Source organism: Rutilus rutilus (assembly GCF_951802725.1).
Source record: "Rutilus rutilus genome assembly, chromosome: 12".
Lineage (NCBI taxonomy): Eukaryota > Metazoa > Chordata > Actinopteri > Cypriniformes > Leuciscidae > Rutilus > Rutilus rutilus.
Window position 1 is genome coordinate 38,657,951 of NC_140217.1, and position 21,346 is coordinate 38,679,296.

General features: G+C 38.6%; 2 protein-coding genes across 2 annotated transcripts; one reads left to right on the top strand and one right to left on the bottom strand.

Moving 5' to 3' along the window:
* Nucleotides 1–498: 498 nt before the first annotated feature.
* Nucleotides 499–10,913, bottom strand: nfatc2b (nuclear factor of activated T cells 2b). Its single transcript, XM_084425544.1, has 10 exons — nt 10,606–10,913; nt 9,146–10,025; nt 8,298–8,466; nt 7,491–7,693; nt 6,513–6,685; nt 6,255–6,395; nt 4,177–4,232; nt 3,963–4,095; nt 3,314–3,868; nt 499–815 (listed from the first exon to the last, which is right to left on the bottom strand). The coding sequence occupies exons 1-10, from the start codon at nt 10,706–10,708 to the stop codon at nt 769–771; spliced, it is 2,460 nt and encodes an 819-aa protein (XP_084281670.1). The 5' UTR covers nt 10,709–10,913; the 3' UTR covers nt 499–768.
* Nucleotides 10,914–13,049: 2,136 nt separating this feature from the next.
* On the top strand, nt 13,050–21,169 carry LOC311301569 (E3 ubiquitin-protein ligase RNF182). Its single transcript, XM_084426806.1, has 2 exons — nt 13,050–13,303; nt 19,164–21,169. The coding sequence occupies exon 2, from the start codon at nt 19,838–19,840 to the stop codon at nt 20,579–20,581; it is 744 nt and encodes a 247-aa protein (XP_084282932.1). The 5' UTR covers nt 13,050–13,303; nt 19,164–19,837; the 3' UTR covers nt 20,582–21,169.
* The last annotated feature ends 177 nt before the right edge of the window (nt 21,170–21,346 follow it).

The following is a 21,346-nucleotide window of genomic DNA, read 5'->3' on the forward strand; positions in this document are numbered from 1 at the left end:
TTAAAATTAAAATTATAAATGGATTGCTCCTAGTTGGATTATGTAATAATCATAATGATATCAATACATAATACATTACTACTAGATTTTATGTTTATAATCTAGCTAATAAAATCTCTTAAATGAGCGATAATCATCATGATCAAGAGATGCTTGCTACTTAAAAAGAGGTTAATGAATGGACAAATATAGTTATGTGCTTAAGTATTTGAGAATTGCATTTAAAACTCTAATGAATTTGATAACCGACTTATTTCTTAAGAATATTTTCATGAATCCACCCCCTGATTTGAGCTCTTGAAACATAAATATAAAACTGTTTTGCATTTTAAATATTACAGAAAAGCATTCATAACGCGAACACAAATATGCATCATTACGGCATCAGCGGTGTTAGAATATCTAATAGTAACTACTAACTAATCAGCATCCAGTTAGCTAATAATTATCTGCCAGATTAGTTTTCATTTTGGTTTGTACCAACAAAAAAAAGTAACAGCCACTTTAAAACATTTTATTTGAAAATGCACACTGATAAATATGTCACACAAGGTCGCTCTTTGATTAAAAACATGATTTGAGAAAATAGGCATTTTATATATAAACAATATTAAAACACACTGATATAATGTCTAACGCGATCTTACCTAAATCATCTTTTTGTTTACAAATCAGATATGAAAAACAAGCCATTTAAATAGATATCAATGCCAAGACGTCTTCGTCGGCCCGATGCTGTTTCGTGAAGATGTAGATTTGTCGTCCACGTTAGAGCTTATTTTTATGAACAAGGTCCCTTCTTATAACAGCATTCACTGCAAGGAAAAATAAAACCATCATTAGTGCGTGCTGTTTGATAAAGTGTGCATTACAGCATTGATGAAGCGGTCAAACTTCTAACACTAAGGATTAAACATCAGTTTGTGCTCCAGTCATGCCGTACGTGTTGTTGAGGAGAATGTGCTGTAAGCCATTTTGGCTTTTATCAAGACATTTTTATGATGCACATGCATCACACACAGAGACGTGAATGAATGCAAGGTCGATGGGACACTGCAGTCTGCGCATCACTGTAACTAACCCTCCACTAGCTGGCAGCACAGAGTTTCACCTCGTCACTATCTGTCTGTGCTTCCTGTTGTTCTGCTGAGGCAAGTTAGTGGGCTAAAAATGGAAAGTTTTCAGTCTAAAATTAGATTAGGGGACACAAGGGGTGGCGTTTACAGGTATAATCAGCTTGAAATAGAAGCTAAAGCGTAGGTTGGGATGCTTTGTAACACCTACAACATCCACCGCAAATACAAACATATCTGCATCAGTGGTGTGATTTTAAAATATGGCCCACAACATCAGATATACCAGGCTTTACGAGAATAAACACAATTCAAGTGTATTTCCGAGTGCTTTTTGTGATTGCATGCTATACTAAAGATCAATAGTGTGTCCTGTTTGTCCCCGTGTGTGTGTTTTAGGTCTGCTAGGAGCTCAATATTTAACAGGCTCTGGCAGAACCTGAGGCACTGACCCATATAGTGACGCCTGATAAGAGTGGCATACATTAGTGGCCTCTGAAATAAACTACTGAATATCTGCTATCACAACACACAACAACAGTGACACATAAAATCCTATTTTTAAATTCAAATTTAAATGAAAGTTAAAAAGGGATTAAAAATGGGGACAAACTTTGGTTCTTAAAAGAAAAAGTGTCTGTGTGACTTAGTGTGAGATGAGATTTTTATGTAAAAAAAAACATACAAATAAATGAAAACGAAGGTGTTATGTTGCTATTGCAAATATCTGAAGCAAAAAAGTATCTGAAAATCATTTGACGAAGGTACAAGAATGTGTATTAAACAGCTTTAATGAGAGAAAGAACTACAATTCCATGAAGCATTGCAAAAGACAAATTTAAAACAATGGATAAATAAGAAACTACTCAAAAATTTATATCTGTTATATACAGCCTATACAGTCAAAAGTTTACTATTTTTAATGTTTCTGAAAGAAGTCTCTTCTGCTCATCAAACCTGCATTTATTTGATGAAAAATACAGGGGAAAAAAACGTTTTATTCATCAAAGAATCCTGAAAAAAGTATAGCAGTTTCCAAAATATATATAAAGCTGCACAACTGTGTCCAACATTGATAATAAATCAGCAGATTAGAATGATTTGTGATCATGTGACACTGATGATTGGAGTAATGGCTGATGAAAATTCAGCGTTTCATCACAGAAATAACTTATATTTTAAAGTATATTAAAATAAACACAATTTAAATTGGAATAATATTACACGAAATCACAGTTTTTTCTGTATTTTTCATCAAATAAATGCAGGTTTGATGAGCAGAAGAGACTTCTTTCAAAAACAAATGAATGATGTAATGATTCAAAAGTTACTGTATCGGTACTGTATACCTGTATATAATATGCACATTAGGTTGAGAGCGTATTCTGTCATTCACAGCGCTTCATGGGAGTGGATGAGCACTAAATTAAAAAACTTTTTCAGTTCTGTGATTGGAGGAGATTTGTCTGCAGAATCATGGGTGATGTAGTTTCTCACCAGGATTTGAGCTGTTAAACATGCTTATTTAATAAAAAAATTAAAAAAAGCAAATACCATCTCGTAGCTCACAGTAGGTCTTGATAAGCTTATAAGTTATTTTTAAAAATCCACTTCCCTTACAAGAAAATGATTAAGATTTTTACTTCCGGAACCTGACTGTAATATTCTAACTGAAGTGTTAGACTTGAGCACATTATACAGTCAAACCAACATTTACTCAGACACCTTCAACATTTCTCACATTATCAGTTTATTCGCTATCGTTTAGAAAATGGTAATAAAATATGACAAGAACTCAGTTGATATTTCACTGGTTTTGTCCGTCCTTCTGTTGGACTGTCTCACACATGAATCATGTTGAATATCTGCCAGCTGTTAAATTTAACTACACAATTAGATAATAATACCAATTTAGCTCAACCAATGACCAAGCAGTGCTTAATTGTGTTCAGCCTGTGGTGTAAAAAGGTCGCATTAGCAATTAAAGAAAAAAACACTTTAGCAAAACATGCTCAGGTCAAAGTTTCTGAATCCCAAATTTGTATAAATGTTACTGGTAGTCTCTGTATGAAGACTTTTTAGGTATAATATGTCACAGTTTACTTTATTTTGCTCTCCACACTTACATAAATGAACTATAGTGTCCTGCACCCACTAGTAAAAAAAATATCATTTTACGTCTGAATAATTTTTGGTTGGACTGTAAATACTGAATGATCAGAATAATGATGCCCACAAACCATCATCCAGATAGGCCTGATCCAGGTTCTCCTGCTTGATGGTGACTCTGACAGGACTGATGTTCCTCTGGTGCTGTACGGGCAGGTATGTCTGCTGATGGCTTCGGGCGGGTGGGGACCTCCCTGTGGTGGGGGACGCCCTCGAGCCATACGCCTTCTGATGGGCCCCGGCGGAGCACAGATCAGAGACATCAAGGGTAGGAAATAAGGAGGCGGCCGTTTGGATGCTGTCACCTGCTATGGTGTGCTGGTAAGCGTTAGGCACAAACGATGACACTGAGGTCACACTGTGTGCGGCCCCCATACATGAAGCATGACCCGGGGAGCCAGAGAGGATTCCTGGCATCTGGTAGCGAATAGATGCGTGCTCGAGGTGGTGTTGTGGGACACCAGGATACATGGCGGATTGAGGTCGCTGGTACGGCGAGCCGGTGGGCATCATACAACCGTCTGGAAGATGACAAGAGGGAGGAGAAACGCCCATGATGGGACGCACAGGACAGCCTAACTGTGTGTACTGGTATTCTTCAACCGGCTCTGCTTTAATCTGTGGCACTGGAAAGGAAATCCAAACCATTTGGATCAGTTTTAAAACAAAAAAAGCCACGTAAACCTGATCATTTGATGGTAAAGGAACCGAAGGCTGCACCTGAGAGGGGTGTGTAGGTGAAGTTCTGAGGCTGGCTGCATTTCTTCTTCCCGTTCAGCACGTGAAAGCCGACTCTGACTGGGTGGTAGATGTTGGGGTCCCGATATGGAGGGATTTCCAAGAACAGCAGGTTCTGATAGGAGCACAGCTTACATTAAACTTTTACACACCATTATTGAAGACCATTGTGTGTTATTTTAGTTTGAATGCTTACAGACGTGCTTTTGTCTCTGTAAACTTGCGCCTCCGCCTCCCATATCTGTAAGTCAACTAAGACAATAAAACAGGCATTTGAATATAGAAAAAACGTGCATGGGAACAATAAATATTTGAAACATCATATTATCTTTCATTAAAAAGGGTGGTTTTACACTAGTTATTTAGCAAGAATACATTAAATTGGTCGAAAGTGACAGTAAAGACATTTATAATGTTACAAAAGATTTCTATGAATGCTGTTCTTTTGAATGTCAAATATTCCTGATTACACACAAATATGAAGCAGCACAACTTGTCAACATTGATAATAATCAGAAATGTTTCTTGAGCAGAATGATTTCTGAAGGATCATGTGACACATGATGCTGAAAATTCAGCTTTGATCACAGGAATAAATTACATTTTAAAACACATTTCACATAGAAAACAGCTATTTTAAATTGCAATAATAGTTCACAATATTAGTGAGCATAAGGGACTTCTTTCAAAAAACGTGTTTTTTTTATAACATTTACTCATTTACATCCGTTCACCTACACACGCCCTCTTGTATTCGCACTATTTATTGTTCAAAGCCACAACAAATAGCTGGTCCGTGACTTCTACATAAGCAACAGAGAGAAAGTTTCATGCATAGTGGATGAAACTCCCACTCTCCTGCTGTGTGACTTCTGCTCTGCAATCATCACTTTGAGCACAGGAAAGGAAAGAGACTCTGTGCTTGTAGATGCTATCTGTGCAGAGCAAACCACATCCTCTCGCACCGCACTGCACACCTAAATGGAAAGTGCAGCTAAAAACTTTGCTTGCGTCAGAAAGAGTAGGCAATCTCTATAGGATGCCAATGTGAGTCACGGCTGATATATGCTATTGTCCTCATGGTCGTTCGGTGACACTGAGATTTCACTCAGCTGTCACTCAAAATATCCTTGACATTTTGGAACATTTCTGGTGTTTCCCCCAAATCAATCAATTAATTTTATTGAATTTAAAATCTTTACTTGTTTTTTTATTTAACTAATTAGACTTTTATTTTCATGCATCTGCTTCCATATTATGTCAATGTAAGTGTAAAACATTGATTTTGGTATCAAAAATGTTTTACTTGCCTTTATGACACTCTCAAATAATAAAGTTATTAAACTTGTGTGCATAATAATTGTAAAATAATGAGAAAACTGTAGATTTAAAGATTTAAAGTGTATCACATCACACCGCAGGAGCTGACAACTTCCCAAAAGTATTTCATATCACCTACCGATAAACATAGTTCTAGAATTAACGTTATGTACAGTGCGTGGGTGTTGGTTGAGGTTTCTGACGTCTTTAAACACCGACAGACAAACTGGCGGGAATATGTGTGTTTATGCAAGCTTTGCAAGGCTTATCTTCTTTCTTTTTTGTTCTCACTCTTGTGTTATTGCAAACGTTGGCCAAACCAGACTGCAATCTACCATATACAACCCAGCCTGGACCACCTTTTTTCTCAGCATATGCAAAGCACATCAATACGACTTCAAACAAATCATATGCTAATCTTCTCCACAGATGGCTGATAGTGCCTGGAGAAGTCAAATATTAAAAGAGTTCTGTGTCGATGGTTGGAGCTGTTAACACGCTAAAGCACAAAAATAGTAGTTGAAGGTCTACCTCCACCATTGTAAACTTTTTTTGAAAGCTATTCATCCATGTAAAATGAGATTAGGATCTCCCTATCTAAATGTATACCGTCACAGATTCGTTTTCACTGAAACTGTAGACATGGTGACGTTTGTGTGTCTTTCAGTCCAGAGATACAGAGTTTAAATGGCCTATAACATGATTTGGATTTGAACAAAAGGATTTGGATACTTAAAAATGTCTTAATGTTATTGCATCAGATAATAGAATATAAAATCAACAGCAGCCATTTATTTGAGTCTATCATCTAATACGATTTTTAAATGTGCCTTAAGTGTCTGAATAATTTTTGGAGCCAGTGACGACATCTCTGCTCTCTAAACAGCCAGGGAAACACCCATTGGTTAAGTAAAAGTGTGATCAACCCTCTCAACGAAAAAGAGTTTTACTCACCATGCGTTTTCTCAAAGAAGATGACTTTGGACTCTGAAGTGAAGTTCTGGCCCCTAAGGATCATCTGCAGTCCACCCAGAACCGAACAGTGGTCCACGTCCTGACGCTCTACCGCTGGATGCTCATGGGCCGACCTTTGAGCTGTAAAACAACCCAAGGCATTCATGCATTTAATATTTAAAAACATGATATTTGACCATTTTCAAAAACATGCATGGTTAAAATAAGGAGTTTGAAATGAAAAGTTACAATGCGTACAGCACTCAATAGTCTGTGAGGCCACTTGGAGAGAGAGCCACTGGCCTCCGGGTTGAGGAACGTGGACACGGAAGACCATTCTCACTCGGGTGTTTTTCCGTCCCACATCCGTCTCTCCTTTCTTCAGCTCAATGTCGGCATTTCTCAGTTTCAGGATACCAGCACAGTCAACTCTAACATAGACATAGACATAAGACTTAGCATGCAAAACTCAAAAAACACTGGATCTTTCATCACTTCCTGGTTTCAATTTTTCTATATTCTAAGAACAGAAACTATCTACTATCCTAAACTAGATATAGTGGAGGCTATTTGTCACCTTTTTTTTTTTTTTTTGCAGAATATTTCTGCAGGTTTATTATTGAAAGTATTTTATGGTGCATACCATCCAGTTTTGGCTATTGAACATTTCCAACATTGCAACTGGGATGTTTTTACACTATATGGAGCAAGTTGTCATAGTAAGAACCTGCATCATGCATGTTATAGGCTATTTAAAAGGTTTTCAGCTACATTTAAAACAAATATGAAGTGTTAAACTGTTCACGATCCAACAAATGTAAAAGCTGCAGAACCACTGCTTTATAGCTGAATAAAATTTGTTTCATAATTGACAAATTTTGCAATATCAACACTGTTATTGAACGGAATTTTAATAATGTAGAGCTGCTTGTTTCATAACTGATTAAATTTACAGTTACTGGACTGACTTGCGCTAAATAAAGACACTATTGTCTTTTTTTAGAGGTGCTTTACAGCAGAATTTGAATGTCTCATATTTCATGAAGTTTGCATCATCGATTCTGTTATTTTCCTCTTTATGTCTGTAAAGCTGCCTTAAAACAATCTGTATTGTATAAAGCGCTTTATAGATAAAGGTGAGTTGACTTGACTAGAACCTCACAGCTATTGAGATACAATTTCCACATGTGACAACTAGCCCCCGCTCTTCTTTATATGCTATCGTTATCTTCTTACACAACTCTCATGTTCTCCTTGGGTTCCAGTGGCAACTCTAGGATTTTGGTTCCGCTCAACAGTCGTTCCTGACTGTTGGTGGTGACGGTCTTGCCGGTGATGCGGTGGACCTGGTAGAACGCGTGAGGTCTGAGGTTCCTGTCGTCGGCCGTGCCGATGAAGATCTGTAGAGCCAGCGGCTCCGTCCCGGTGTACCCACGCAACTGAAACGGTTTATAAACCACAGTTTACATCTACACATGCTTTACACTATTCTAACAATCAAAGGCTGATCTAATATGTGACACAAGATACACTACACATAAAAATGTGTGATTGAGGTTGCGTTACAAAAAAATCCCAATGTTGCTCATTGTCTTTAAATCTGCTGATTTTTAGTGTATGCATGAAGTCACAACACTTTTTGTCTTCATTTTCAACAGTAATGATGCTAATACTCTGTGTGAGATATGCATACAAGCTGAGTGAAAGGTTTAGTCAGTGTAGATATTGGCACAGCGATAGCTAATTTCCCTAACCGTGGACACCGTACTTCATGCCCGTAACAGGGAAATAACGTCACCACAATCATTGCATTATCTCTCTGTCTTCACCTCGTTTGTCTTATCAAGCTCTTCACAAGCAGCCATCTCAGTTTCAAGTCTTTAAATCGCTCACACAACCGTTTGTGCACATTTTCACACGCAGCGATTCTCAAGAATTGTCATATTCACTCCCCACGCGTCCTTATAGAAACAAACAAAACCAACCTTTCCACCCTCCCACGTCTTTGCTTCTTCTAAACACACAGCTCTGTCCTCATTTTACCTGAACGACAGGATGGCCTCCGGCAGATGCTTTGACGGCCCCTCGGCTGCCCTCGGTCTCGTAGTGGGCCCTGTGATGTTGTCTGGGTTGAACGTCTATCCTGAGCTCATACTGTTCACTGCTGCTGGGAAGAGGCCAGTCCAGCGCAGGCAACGCAGCCACTGGCATACTGAGAGATGAGATACTGTTTAGTCAATCGCAATAACCATCACAGATCACTGATTTACTAACTTCATAATAAGCAGGAGGATCTGGGAATAAGAATCCATGTGGGCCAGGACTGTAGATGTGCACACATTTTAATCGTTGCACTATTACTTTGAAAATCTGGTTTTCCCAAATTAAACTTATTGCTCTTCAGAGCTCAGGCTCAAGACTTTGTCTCAGATGTTTCTCCCAAACTATATTAGAAGTAATAAAAAAAGACACATTGATAAACTAGTCGTGCAGTAAAAGTATGAATATGGATAGCAGCTCAGCTCCATTCATATTTGGAGAATTTGATTAGAAATGCTGCTGACTTTTGATATTTTGATAAATCTGAGAACAAAATCTTGAGATATTTTTGAGATTCTAGAAGAGACACGTGTAAAACTGAGGCCTTTTTCAAAATTCTAAATTTAAGGAACCAAAAGTCTCCAATATGACTCTCCATTTAAAATCATTGCTGCCAGGAAAAATTGCAGATGTATTGGGAAATCTCATTTCCAATGGTTTGTGGTGCTGGTTATAATCAGCTGATTGTGTTTTTCCTCATTTATAAGTGGATAAAGGCAGCTGCTAAATGAATAAATGCAAGACTGTTGCTTTGTCACTGACTGATTGGTTATTGATCGGTTATTTCATACCTACAAACCCCCGCGAGAGCCTGACTGGACCAGTTGCCAGGCATGAAATAGCATGACTCCATAGTGAATTCTTTTTTCACTTCCGTCATGCTTGAGAACATGCTCGCCTGGCTTTCCGTGTAGACAGAATACTCTAGATTGGGTCTGACGATCTTAGTAGGGATCGGTTTAGTCAAGCTGCTGAGGTTGTTCAAGGAATCCTCCAAGTTTGCCAGTGGATAGAACTCGGTGGGCTCGTCTCGGACAAAATGGAGGTTTTGAGTCTGAACGTAGGTGCGTTTGCCCTGTGGAGAAGCCGAGCGAGAACGTGGAGAGGATGAGCGGCGGTCCAGGACGGTGTCTTCTGTGATGCTGGTGCGAGGAGACGTGTTGGGAGAACCTGAAGCTTGGATGGCCTGCAACATCGGGCAAAGGTCGGCTTCAGTCACTCCGACCAGACTTCCTTCACCACCTCCGGGAGAGATGCATGGAGAGTACGTTCCTGGAGAATAGCCATCTGAATGCCAGCTAGTAGAGGAGGTGCTACTAGCCGGACTGAGGCATTGGTTCTCCCTGTAGGGCATGTCGTACCCTGGAACGGTTAGCATGGGCCGATTGATGTTCACAGGGTTGGTGAGGACATGGTCATGGTGGTGCAGGTCAGGGCAGGTGATCTCAATTCTCGGGCGGTTGCCTTGGATGGCTCCAGGGTGGGCGGCAAGCAAAGAGGAGTGACCGAGAGACTGTCTGAGATCAGATTGCTCGTAAGGGAGAAGGTCATCGGTGGGGAAATGGTTGGAAAGCTGGGCCATGGACTCTTCTCCGTAAAGAGAAGGGTCTTGATGAATGCATTGGGAAGTTTGATTGGTGCCATGGTTGGAGGGGACGCCAGAGTCATCAGCTACAAAAACAAACGAGAAAACACATTATTAGTCATTTCACCATGTTTTAGCTGTGTGAATACAGCATTATAACCAACTGAATATTTAGAATAGAAAATGCTGAACGTTTCCTGTAAACTGAGTAGGCTCTTCTTTTCTAATACTTGAAAACAAAACAGTTTAGCTGCAGTGAAAGTTTCCACTACATTTTTGGTTTCACATAATGTGTGTAACCCACTTTTGAACCCAATGCATCTTCTACTCCAGCTCAAAAACGGAAATGCAAAATGTTACCGTAAATGTTACAATATTATGACGGTAATATTTAATTATTTTAATTACCTTGGAGTATCATAGTATGTGGTAATCATACAGCACCATAGAATGATAAAGTATCATTACTGTAAGTTACCATACTAACGTTACTATTTTTTTTTTACTATTAAAAGACAATTATTTATTTTGTAAACAATTAAAATAATTAGGTTACTTTTAGTTTTTTTTTTTTATAATTAAGTTATAAGAAGATAGGGGAAATAATTGTTATGGGAGGAATGGTCTAAATAAAATTATGATTAACAATTAGTGATATTCACTAACCTTGGTCATCTGGAGGTAAGTCGCCGCCAGGTTGGTTGTACAAGAAAAGTAATGGAAAGTCCAGTTCTTCTTGACCGTCGATATTTTCGTATAAATTACTCATTGGATAAGTTTCCAAACCAACGCCCCCTTTAAAAAAAAAAGTGATTTGAAAAGTAAAAAGAGACGAAAAAGTTGCAATTAATCAATCTCACGATAGTTTCCGCGAAATAAAAACGGTTATAGCGATAGTTACGCTAGTTTCTAAGGCAACGGAACGAACTGTCAGTCAGCCGTGCTCGCGCTCTACTGATGATTCGATTGCGTGTGAGAGCGCGAGAGATGCTGAGCAGGTTCCTGTTAGAAAAGAAACTCCCTCAGAAACCTCTGCGACCGAAACTAAGAATAAACCAAACATGCATACGATTTTTTGTTGTCAGAATGTTATAGAAAATGATCCTGAACACTCAAATAAGTGAGAATAAATTAAATAATGATTAAATGAGTTGAGCATTTAATTCATCTGTAAAGTAACACGTATTTTGACTCTAGGTTATGCTTTCATTGTGCTACTTGTTTGGAACGAATGCATGTATCGTTTCCATTACGATTTGGGCCTTTATGATTTTTAGGATAACCTGGCTACAGGCTTACAGGTATAGTATATTGGAATAAATCGATTAGCCTGAGATCTATTCTCTGTCAGACTCTTAAAAGCGCCGCACGGATATTTTTAGAAAAGGCAGATGCAAATGATGCGACTCTTTGTTTTTACAGTGATTCCTGCCGTTTACACCTGTCCATCCTCATGCCACCTTATGGGTTCTTTAGCAACAACAATGGCTCCATCTACTGGACTGCCCTTTGAAAGCGTCTTTTTAATCAAAATGAGCACTTGATATTGCATTTCAAGCAGTGACAGCAGTGTGGCAAATATATATCATAGGCTATATAGTAGGCCTACACACCACATTTAAAACACATCCCACTGCACTGCATGAGAAAGTGTAAGGGGAGAGTGCAACACTTTTTGCATTTCCTTGAGTTTCTCAGAGACTGTTTGTATTGGAAAGCCAACATTTAATGAAATATATACCCACATCTCCTAGCCACACACACACTGCTGCAACATGTGTACATATCGCAATATTGGTACAATTTATACTTGAATAGACAAAGTCAAATGTTGCAACTGACCCCATAAGAAGAGGGTTGCACTTGCAACATTCGTTAAAATGTAATAAAGACATTCTTTAACATAATTTTCAAATGTATTTATTAAACTTGCGCACAGACAGGGTTAAATTTGCTGTATAAAGACAAAGACTAGTAAAAGGGGAAAAACATTGTCACACGGTTTTGGTAAATTATTACAATACATTTGAACTAAAATCATATTTTTTAAATTAAAATCAACACACTGAAATGTAATAACAGACTGCTTCTGCGAAAGCTGACTGAACGGTGTGTGTTTAAGTCAGTTATTTCTATCTTTTGCTGTAGTGTGTCAGTAGGAAATATCAGTTTACATTTCCAAACATTCTTTTTGCCATTAATTGTAATAATCCAGTGAGATTTGTGTATGCACAAGGAGTCTGACAACAGCCGGTATGATCTGATCTCACCATCATCGAGTCCGTCTGCGATTACATGAAGAAACAGAAGAAACTGAGACAGACTAAATCCAGAAGAACTGCGGGAACGTCTCCGAGATGCTTGAAGAAACCTTCCTGCAAAGCTCCCTGAAAAACTATGTGCAAGTGTAACTGGACAAAAAGCCGTTTTAAACGCAAAGGGTCGTTACACCATATTGATTTGATTTAGTTAATAGAAGTTAAATCATAAATAAATTAAATTTGTGATTTTATTTTTTTACTTTTGCACAGTACTGTATATATATATATATATATATATATATATATATATATATATATTTTTTTTTTTTTACTTGGTCACCATTTGATGATGCATAATCATCCTGCACATGCTAAACTTGTTTCTAAAAATGTTACAGTTTAAAACCAAATGCACATTGTTCTTAAGGGGTTTCATTGTTCATCTTCCCCCCATGTTACCCTATCCATTTTCTAATAGGTTTTTAATCTGTTGTTTTTGCTGTGTCATCCGCCATGTTAACTGATTCAATAAGTGTTACTGTCAGGGGTGTTACTGATCCCCAAGTGTAACACCACTGACAAACGAGCATGCCACACATTGACACATTAATAAGATGCCTGTCTTTAAATCCTGTTGTTATGACCTTACATGACATAAGAAGGGAAAAAAACACACACACAAATTAATATAGCACAGTAGATTTATATGTGCTTGATGAGTATTTAAAAAAAATGCATTTAAAAAAATGATTTACTAATGACCCAGTCGCGTCAAAGTAGCCCGTCTTCGCAGTGCAGCGCTCACGTGCGTCCGGTACAGAGAAAGTCAAACGCGTTCGTTCAGTGAGTGGACACCGGTCGGAGCGCGCGCTGGCTCCTGTTGCCACAGCAACCACAGAGGAGAAATCCGTGCAGCTTCTGAATCCGTAGCATTACCGCAATGAGGGGGATGTAGCAGTTGTGCTCGGACAGATGGGACCTCAAGATTGACTGTGACTCACCATAAAGCGAAGAGAAAAAGAAAATGTGGCGGTAATGGACGACTGTTATATCAGACTGGAGGGACGACGCTTTAAACGACGAGCCGCAATCAGGACCTGAGGGTGAGTGTCATTGCGGATTAAAAACGCGTACAGCTTATTATATAAATCGTGTTTCTGTTCGTTAAATTATTAATGTGCATCAAATGTTTATATGGGTCTTCAACACATAATCACGCATTCGAGGGACATTTTTTTTACGACGCCCGCAGAAACGCGACTTTTTCCAAAGGCAAACGTGTGACAAATTTGTTTTAATAATTAATCGCATTTATCCAAGCTGTCATTTAAATATTAAAACGACGCATGAGTTAGAAAATCGATGTAAAATCGGCAATAACAAAACATAGCACGGTTCAGCGACAGATAGAGTTATTTACGTGAGTAGCTTGCTACTACTTGTGTTTTTTTTTTATTGCAAAAACTAAAGACGTTATCCAACATCAGTAGGCTGTTTTTCCTGTTTGTTGATCTAATAAAATTCATTAGAAACGATAAATATAAAAATACCTGTTGGACCAGCGATGAGCATTATAGTAGCTAAATGAATATATTTGAATCTAGATTATGCAAAGTAATTGCGGAGACTGTTGAAACCTTATTAGTTCGCTTGATATTATGAAACAGTATCTCACTTTAATGGTTTAATAAACAGCTCATGTAATTAAAGGTCATTTGCATAGGCTTTACTATTAAAATTACTAGCTTAAAGCAAATCTCTCATAAGTCTTGATAGACTCGGTCAAAATCTGAATACGAGTCTGTACCCAAAAATAATTAATGAATAAAATAATTAGGCTATATGCCTATTTCTTTGATTACAGTATGCATAAGTCTTCAGACAAGAATTGAAGAGGTATTGTATTGAATACATGATATCAGACTCCTCACTAATGAACTGTGAACACAGTCATCGAGAGAGCTCAAGAGGGAGAGAAAGAGACTTAGCATGTTATATAATGTCTTACGTGGAGGATGAATTGTAATTACCTCATTGAAAAAGCCTCTCGAACGCCATCATTAATAGAGTCTGCCACTTTAAAGAGTCAGTTCTAGATGCAAGACACAAACATATTCTTAAATCTATAATACATGCTTAAGAGCAACATAATTGTCTAAAAGGAGAGAGAGAGTGAGAGTGTGCAAAAGTGATTATACTTATTTATGGCAATTGTGTGTTCAGTCCTGGCAATGTTCCTGATTGCAAAAAGGCATGTCTTAGCAAAACCCAACGGCCACTTGAGAACAGGTTGATCATTCACGTCTTTTAGTTGATGTTTTTCAGGCAGTGGCCGGCATTACAAAACATCTCCCTTCCAAATCCCGATGCAGATGTAGATGTACCCCTTCCTCCTGGACTCAGAAAGAGTCACTCTAAACTAGGCCACTGGTTACCTGTGCGAGGTTTAAACCTGCGCTTGAGGGAACCGAATGGCTAAATCACCACTGAGCTGTCACACAAAATTAGGAACAACTACAACAACAACAAAAAAATAGTGAGCTTTCTACATAGGCACAGTCACAACAAAAGATACCATCTATACCTGTATCTATAGCAAAAAAGTAAATGGATAAGATATGATTGCACAATATACTAATAAATAGCATCTCCTCTAACGTGTCGAAACAGATCTGTAATGCTTTTATAGTAGTTTACCTTCATCACAGTCTGATATGCTTCCACTCGGTTGTCAAGACAAGGGTACATTTAGTGCTGATGTCCGGATGGCTCCGCTGGGTGCAACGAGTTGCTGTCAGTCTTCTTGGCATAAATTAAATTATTGGTCAAAATGAATTGATAGAAGAGATTTATTCACCTGTATTGTGCAATCTCGGTAGTTTTGCACAGAAAATCAAACGTAGGAGCATTGCTGGCTCATCCCTGTCAAGATGTTGAACTCAGTGCCAAAATTAAGATATTTATCCGACACTTTCACCCAATTGACTTTCTTTATACATATCCCAGGTCTTATTTTGCAGTTCACGTTATATATATATATACACTCTAAAAAATGCTGGGTTGTTTTAACCCAATGTTGGGTCAAATATGGACTAACCCAACGTTGGGTTAAAAATGCAATTTAAAAATGGACAAACCCAGCCGTTGGGTTACATTTTTAATGTACAATGCAATTTGTCCATTTTTGAATTGCATTTTTGTCCATTTTTGATTTTGTCCAAAATGCAATTTGTCCATTTTTAAACTGCATTTTTTAACCCAATGTTGGGTAGTCCATATTTGACCCAACATTGGGTTAAAACAACCCAGCATTTTTTAGAGTGTATATATAAATGTTTCCATTATCCTATAAAACTATTTTCAGCTTATAAATTATGGGCTAGATAACTGTTGTTATTACTGTTGTAATGCAGCCTTTCTAAAATCTTGCCAATAGTTAACAGTAATTTAATGTTTGTAACGGAAAGATAGCAAATAACAATAAAAATGAAGAAATGTTACCATTGATGCATGACGAGACGCTCTTGAGGATGAACTTGACCTTTAGCCTCATCAAATGTGTGCCAGTGGCGTTTCATGTTTCAAAATGGATAGAAGTCCAATCCTACATTATTTGCTTATTAAATACCTTGTTATACTTGAAAAAACATCACGTTACATAAACACAGTAAGTCCTGGATGCTATTTAGGCCTATGTTGATTGTACATCTAGTACTGGTGGTGGATATTGTTGCTTTTTGTGTTTATAATTCTCCTAATTCTGCCAGTTTTAGATCAGTCCTTTGCCTGGAGATCATTGCCTTCCTGCAGGATTTAGTTTCAGCCCTTTTACTCGCCTGTAATTCTCAAGCATCAGTTGCACGTCTAATGTGTATTTGTTTCGCATTAGCGGCAAAAAAAAAAAAAAAAAACTTCCTGTCTTGGTCGTAATTACCATAAATTAGAGATTACAACACGTGACGTTCTACTCAAAGTCGTTCACGTCGTCGGACTGACAATCAACGCTTCCAACACCTGAATGAATCTTCAACGGTCAGGTTAGTTAAACATTCATGACTTGCTCAATATTTTAATGCATCTGAAAAGAAGAAATAGATGGGTGTACTTTTTAGGCCACATTGTTTGCCATTGAATAGGCTTTATCGGCATATCTAATCTAACTGAACTACTTCAGTCATATTTGGTGTGTAAACATTAGTTGTTAAGCCTGGAATCACCAGTTTGACTTCAATGACTGATCAATGATCCTTAACATGGAGCATCTAGGCTCTGAATCCATTTAAACTAAACATGAAGTTGTTATATACTCTAGAGATTGCACTTAATTAAAATAGCTAAAAAATAACAGATTATATGTTTCAACTAACATGTAAAATAGGAAGCATTTCAGAAGGGCTGCATGCTCCTCAAAAGGCTGACGTAAACACTGGAGCCGGCAGGTGAGCTGGTATTATTTATGTAACCCACAGCACCAGGACACAGATGGTGTTTTCCTGTGAACGCCCTTTGCATCTTTATTTCCGCTTCTCTCACACAAACACATAGCCTACACACAGACGCAATCGTCTCCTGCCGCTACTGGCACCACGGGTCACCAAAGCAAAATGAAGACAAACACCAAATGATGCTTTTCATCATTTTTACTATTCAGATTCAGTTATTTTAGAAACCTGACACTCAGACCTCCTGAACAGACAATGATTTAAACGGATAGAAATAGATTTTTCATTACAGACCTCAGGATTGAGAGTTTGAGAGTGAATCTCCCAAACGTCAATTTCACCCCCAAAATAATAATAATGGAAAAAAATGAACTTTTTTTTTTTTGCATAAAGACAATTAAGCCTATTTTAGGACTCCTAAGATTTTTTTTATTCTGACATTATCATGACAATTAAGCAAATTTTTTTCTGTTTTTTCCCCCCTCTCATAATTCGTATCACTTGAGTCAAATTGAGGAGGTTCTTATTCTTTTTTTAGTAGTTTCCGTTATTATTATTGGTCATTTTATTACTGAAATGCTGCAGTGATTTTAATTTAAATAAATATGAAGGCAGTATAACAAATACTGTCATGATATACACTGCCTGGCCAAAAAAAAATAGTAATAATTGCTGTTTGGATTTAAATAGGCAAATGCTTAAAAGTCTACGATTGGATCTGATGGAAATGAATGTTGTGATGTTATTTCCATCAAGAGGTGCATCAGGTTTTGGTTAAGATCTTGTATTGTCAATGCAAGAGTCCAGCACTCTGTAAAGTCTCCTCCAGCACATCCCAAAGACTTTAAATAAATGTAAGGTCTGAACTCATTCATGTGTCAAAATGATTCTTCATGCTCCTCCCAACCATTCTTTCACAATCTGAGCCTGATGAATCTTGACATTGTCCTCCAGGAACATGGTCATGATGTGTCTTCCTACATGGTTGTTTAAGAAATGAAAAGCTACACACTCCACCAATTAGGGTTAGAAGAACTATATAACATGCTAGAAACATAACAATCACTGCAATATCAATCTAATCAGACTCTTAAGCATTTGCCTATTTAAAACCAAACTGCAACTTTTTATATATATATAATATTTCTTATTTCTTTAATACCACTCTGACATGTTTGTGAAAGACATGTTCCATAAATGGAAGCATTAACTAATTTAGGCAGATGCAGATGCTTGCCACGCACTCGAGTTTCTTGCCAATGTTTATTTTAAAGCCAACATTATCATAAGTGCAGATCCAGCCCCTGAATTTCAGCATCACACAAATTGCATTTAAAAATAGCACATTATTAATCCGAACAAGAACCTTTATTTACAAGCCACTTGAAAACTGCAGCCATGACCTAAGCATAACGCAGTTAACATATTCCACTGCAAAGGCATTGATTACTCAGCTAAATGTAGATGTGCCTTTAGCATGCATTGACTCGCTGCCGTTTTAATGGCAAATAAAGTCTGTGTAACGGTAGCGTTCTTTTAACCTTCACTCCCCTTACTTGATCTTGGATGTCATGTTTGACCCACTGGCTTTTATTCAACAGAGTGTCTTCTGCCATTTACGTGACCTAGCTGAAGAACCCTTAGAGACAAGCTGCCATATAATGTCAAAGTCATAATTTCAGTGCATCTCCGTGTCCTCGACTGTTGGACTTGAGTGTGTGACAGTCCTTATCACAGTCATCAAGGTTGGGGGGGGGGCTGTATCCTCTAGCGCCGTACGCATGCTATTTATAGACCGGCTTCAAATTCTAACAACCTGCGCTTTGAGACATGGAAAGAGAGATGGAGAAAAACAAAAAAACAATGAAATGTTTGTTGTGGGAAATTAAATTTGCATGTTCGCCACGCTCTTGTTATGTTAACATCCACTTGCGTCACTTGTTTGCCTCTCATTGTCAGATTGCAGAAAGTCGCATCCACAGTGAATCAGGAAATACCGGAGCTAATTACGTATGCAATCAACTTTATATGCCCTCCGTCAGCCTTCGCGTGAAAGGTTTCGACACACCTACGCTTGGCGAGCATCTCCTTTAAACGTCCCCTCTGATCAATACAACATCTAGAAAGATGTAACCAAATATCTGGGGTTCAAGTTTATCAATTTTTCATAAAAAAAAAAAAATCCATGATCAATGATCAGCCATAAATCTGAATACTGGGAGGGACAACTATAACTGTGTTTGGAGGGCAGTGTGCATGCTCACACACGCCCACCCCTATGTTGACTGTTATACGCCTGATAGGAAGGGCTTGATGAATATAAGGGGTTATAAGCAGTGCTGGCTCAATGACATTACAGGGGTTTTACTCACAAGAGGTAAGTCTAGATGTCAAGCTATCCCGCCGCGTTCTTCATTTCACATAACACAAATTTTAATGTTTTTGAAACAACTGCATTCTTATTGTATCTAGGTATCACCCTCTTGTCTCTTCTGTTTCTGTGTTTGTTTGTTTTTTGCAGAATGAACGAATATCTTCAAGAACTCCAAGGACAATATGAGCTTTCATAGTTGAAGGTCGTAATCAAGTGAAGCCAATACTGAAAGAAAATATCAGTTTTCAGGATGATTCTGCTGACTTTCTCTGAAACTGCGATTCTTCCACCTCACTCCAGAATCAACTATGGATAACATCACAAAAATATGCACTTTTGCCCAGACTCTGATTTCACAGGAATTGGCAGACGCTTGACAAGCCCTGCGATGGAATATTTTTTGCACCTCTCTGGTGTCAACTATATTTATTTATCTTTTGTCTTTCTCTAAAAAAAAAAAAAGAAGAAAATGCTGGAAAAACCGACGCAAGTTTCTGAATTGCATGCGAACAGTGAATGAAGATGCTCATTTAGCATGCACTGACTTTCTGTATTGTATCTTTAGCATACTTTGCTTGTCATACATATATCAGGGTGTCATATCATGGACATGTACACTATGTTAAGCTTTCTGTTAGGACCTCTAATCAGCATTACGTGCTGCAAGCTCTTGTAAAAAATGAATTTGAGCAATTATTTTTGAAGAAAAACAAACACAAAGCAAAAAAACAAAGACTACCAAGGACAAGCTTCTACAGCGCACTAAAAATCTGCTTAATTTGAACATTCGCACCTGCTCTTGCCGCACTTCATCTCTCAGGATGAGCCAGAAGTCCGACTCAGAGACCGAGAGCTCGCAGGCGCCTGTGATTTACACAGTAGAGGAACTGGAGTGCAAGATCTGCTACAATCGCTTTGACACCCGGGCCCGCAAGCCCAAGGTGTTGAGCTGCCTGCACCGCGTCTGTGCCAAATGTCTCAAGAAGATGGTGGAGCTGGACTCTTCTCCGAGCATCATCAGCTGCCCCTTCTGTCGCCACGAGACTCACGTCCCTGACGAGGAGATCTGGCTTCTTCAAGACGACAGCAACATTCTGGCCATCCTGACTTACCAGGACCGGGCTCGTAAGAGTGGTACCGCACCCAGCGGTGAGGTCCTGTTGACGCCCAACAGCCTGAGTGGAGGAGAGCAGGCCCACAGCTCCTCCGATTGCCTCGTCATCACAATCATGGAAGTCCCCGGAGAGTCTCAGTCCTCTGAATCCATGAGCATGCTGAACATGGTGCGCTTGTATCGGCCAGCCAGCCTGGACTCCTTGCCTTGCCACCTACCCGTGCAGAAATGTCGGGCGTGGACGTCCCGTACGGTTCCCCGCTTTCTGATGGGTTTCCTCTGCCTGGTGTACTTCAGCTCGCTGCCACTGGGGATCTACTTGCTGATGATCCAGCAGCTCACGATGGGAGTGATCCTGGTCAGCCTGGTGCCCTCCACCCTGGTCCTTTGCGTATTCTACGGCTTCTGCCAATGTTTGTGCCACGAGATCATGGAGGCCATCGCCACATAGCACCCTGCAATCATTGGGCTGATACTAGCAAGACCTGTAAAAGAACAAAAGCCAAATGACTGATGCATATCCCAGACACCACATTATTTTCCGCCACACCTCACTATACCAGCATCTACCAGTGAACTCCTTGTAAATCACCTCACATTGTATGCAGGGCCAACTATACTTGTTTTTAGCAGCTAAAGCTTGATTAGCAGCAGGTATTGATTTTTGGACTGCATCAGAACGCTGTGGTTTTTGTATCACGTCTAGCTCACCCAACGGGTCTTCAACAACTGTGATATAAATAACACGCAACCGAGAATTGAAGTCCTTCCACACTTTAATATGGAAACCACAGGATGTGTTCAATAATTCTAGATGAATTTGTCCATTTTCTGTTATCTATCTGTGGTATATAATTTCAATCATTGTCTCAATGTTCTCGTTGAAGTTCCTAGTTGCCTTTGTAAGGCATGTCAATGGCCAAGCTGTAATGTATATGTAAAATAAGTGATTTCGTGTTTGTCATTGCTATGAGAATGAACAAATACTTTAAAGCCACCTGTTAGATATTCAATAAAGATTCTTCCATATCTAACACAATTCTAGATAAAGTGCACTTACCATACTTGAAGACTTGCTAGATTATAGTTCTGGAAAAGATAAGAAAAGCACACATTGCTTTTGCAACTAATCTCCTAAAATATCATAGCTATTTATGAACCATGCTTTATATACGAGGAATACCCTCCCACATCACAATTTTGAGTGTGAAGCAGA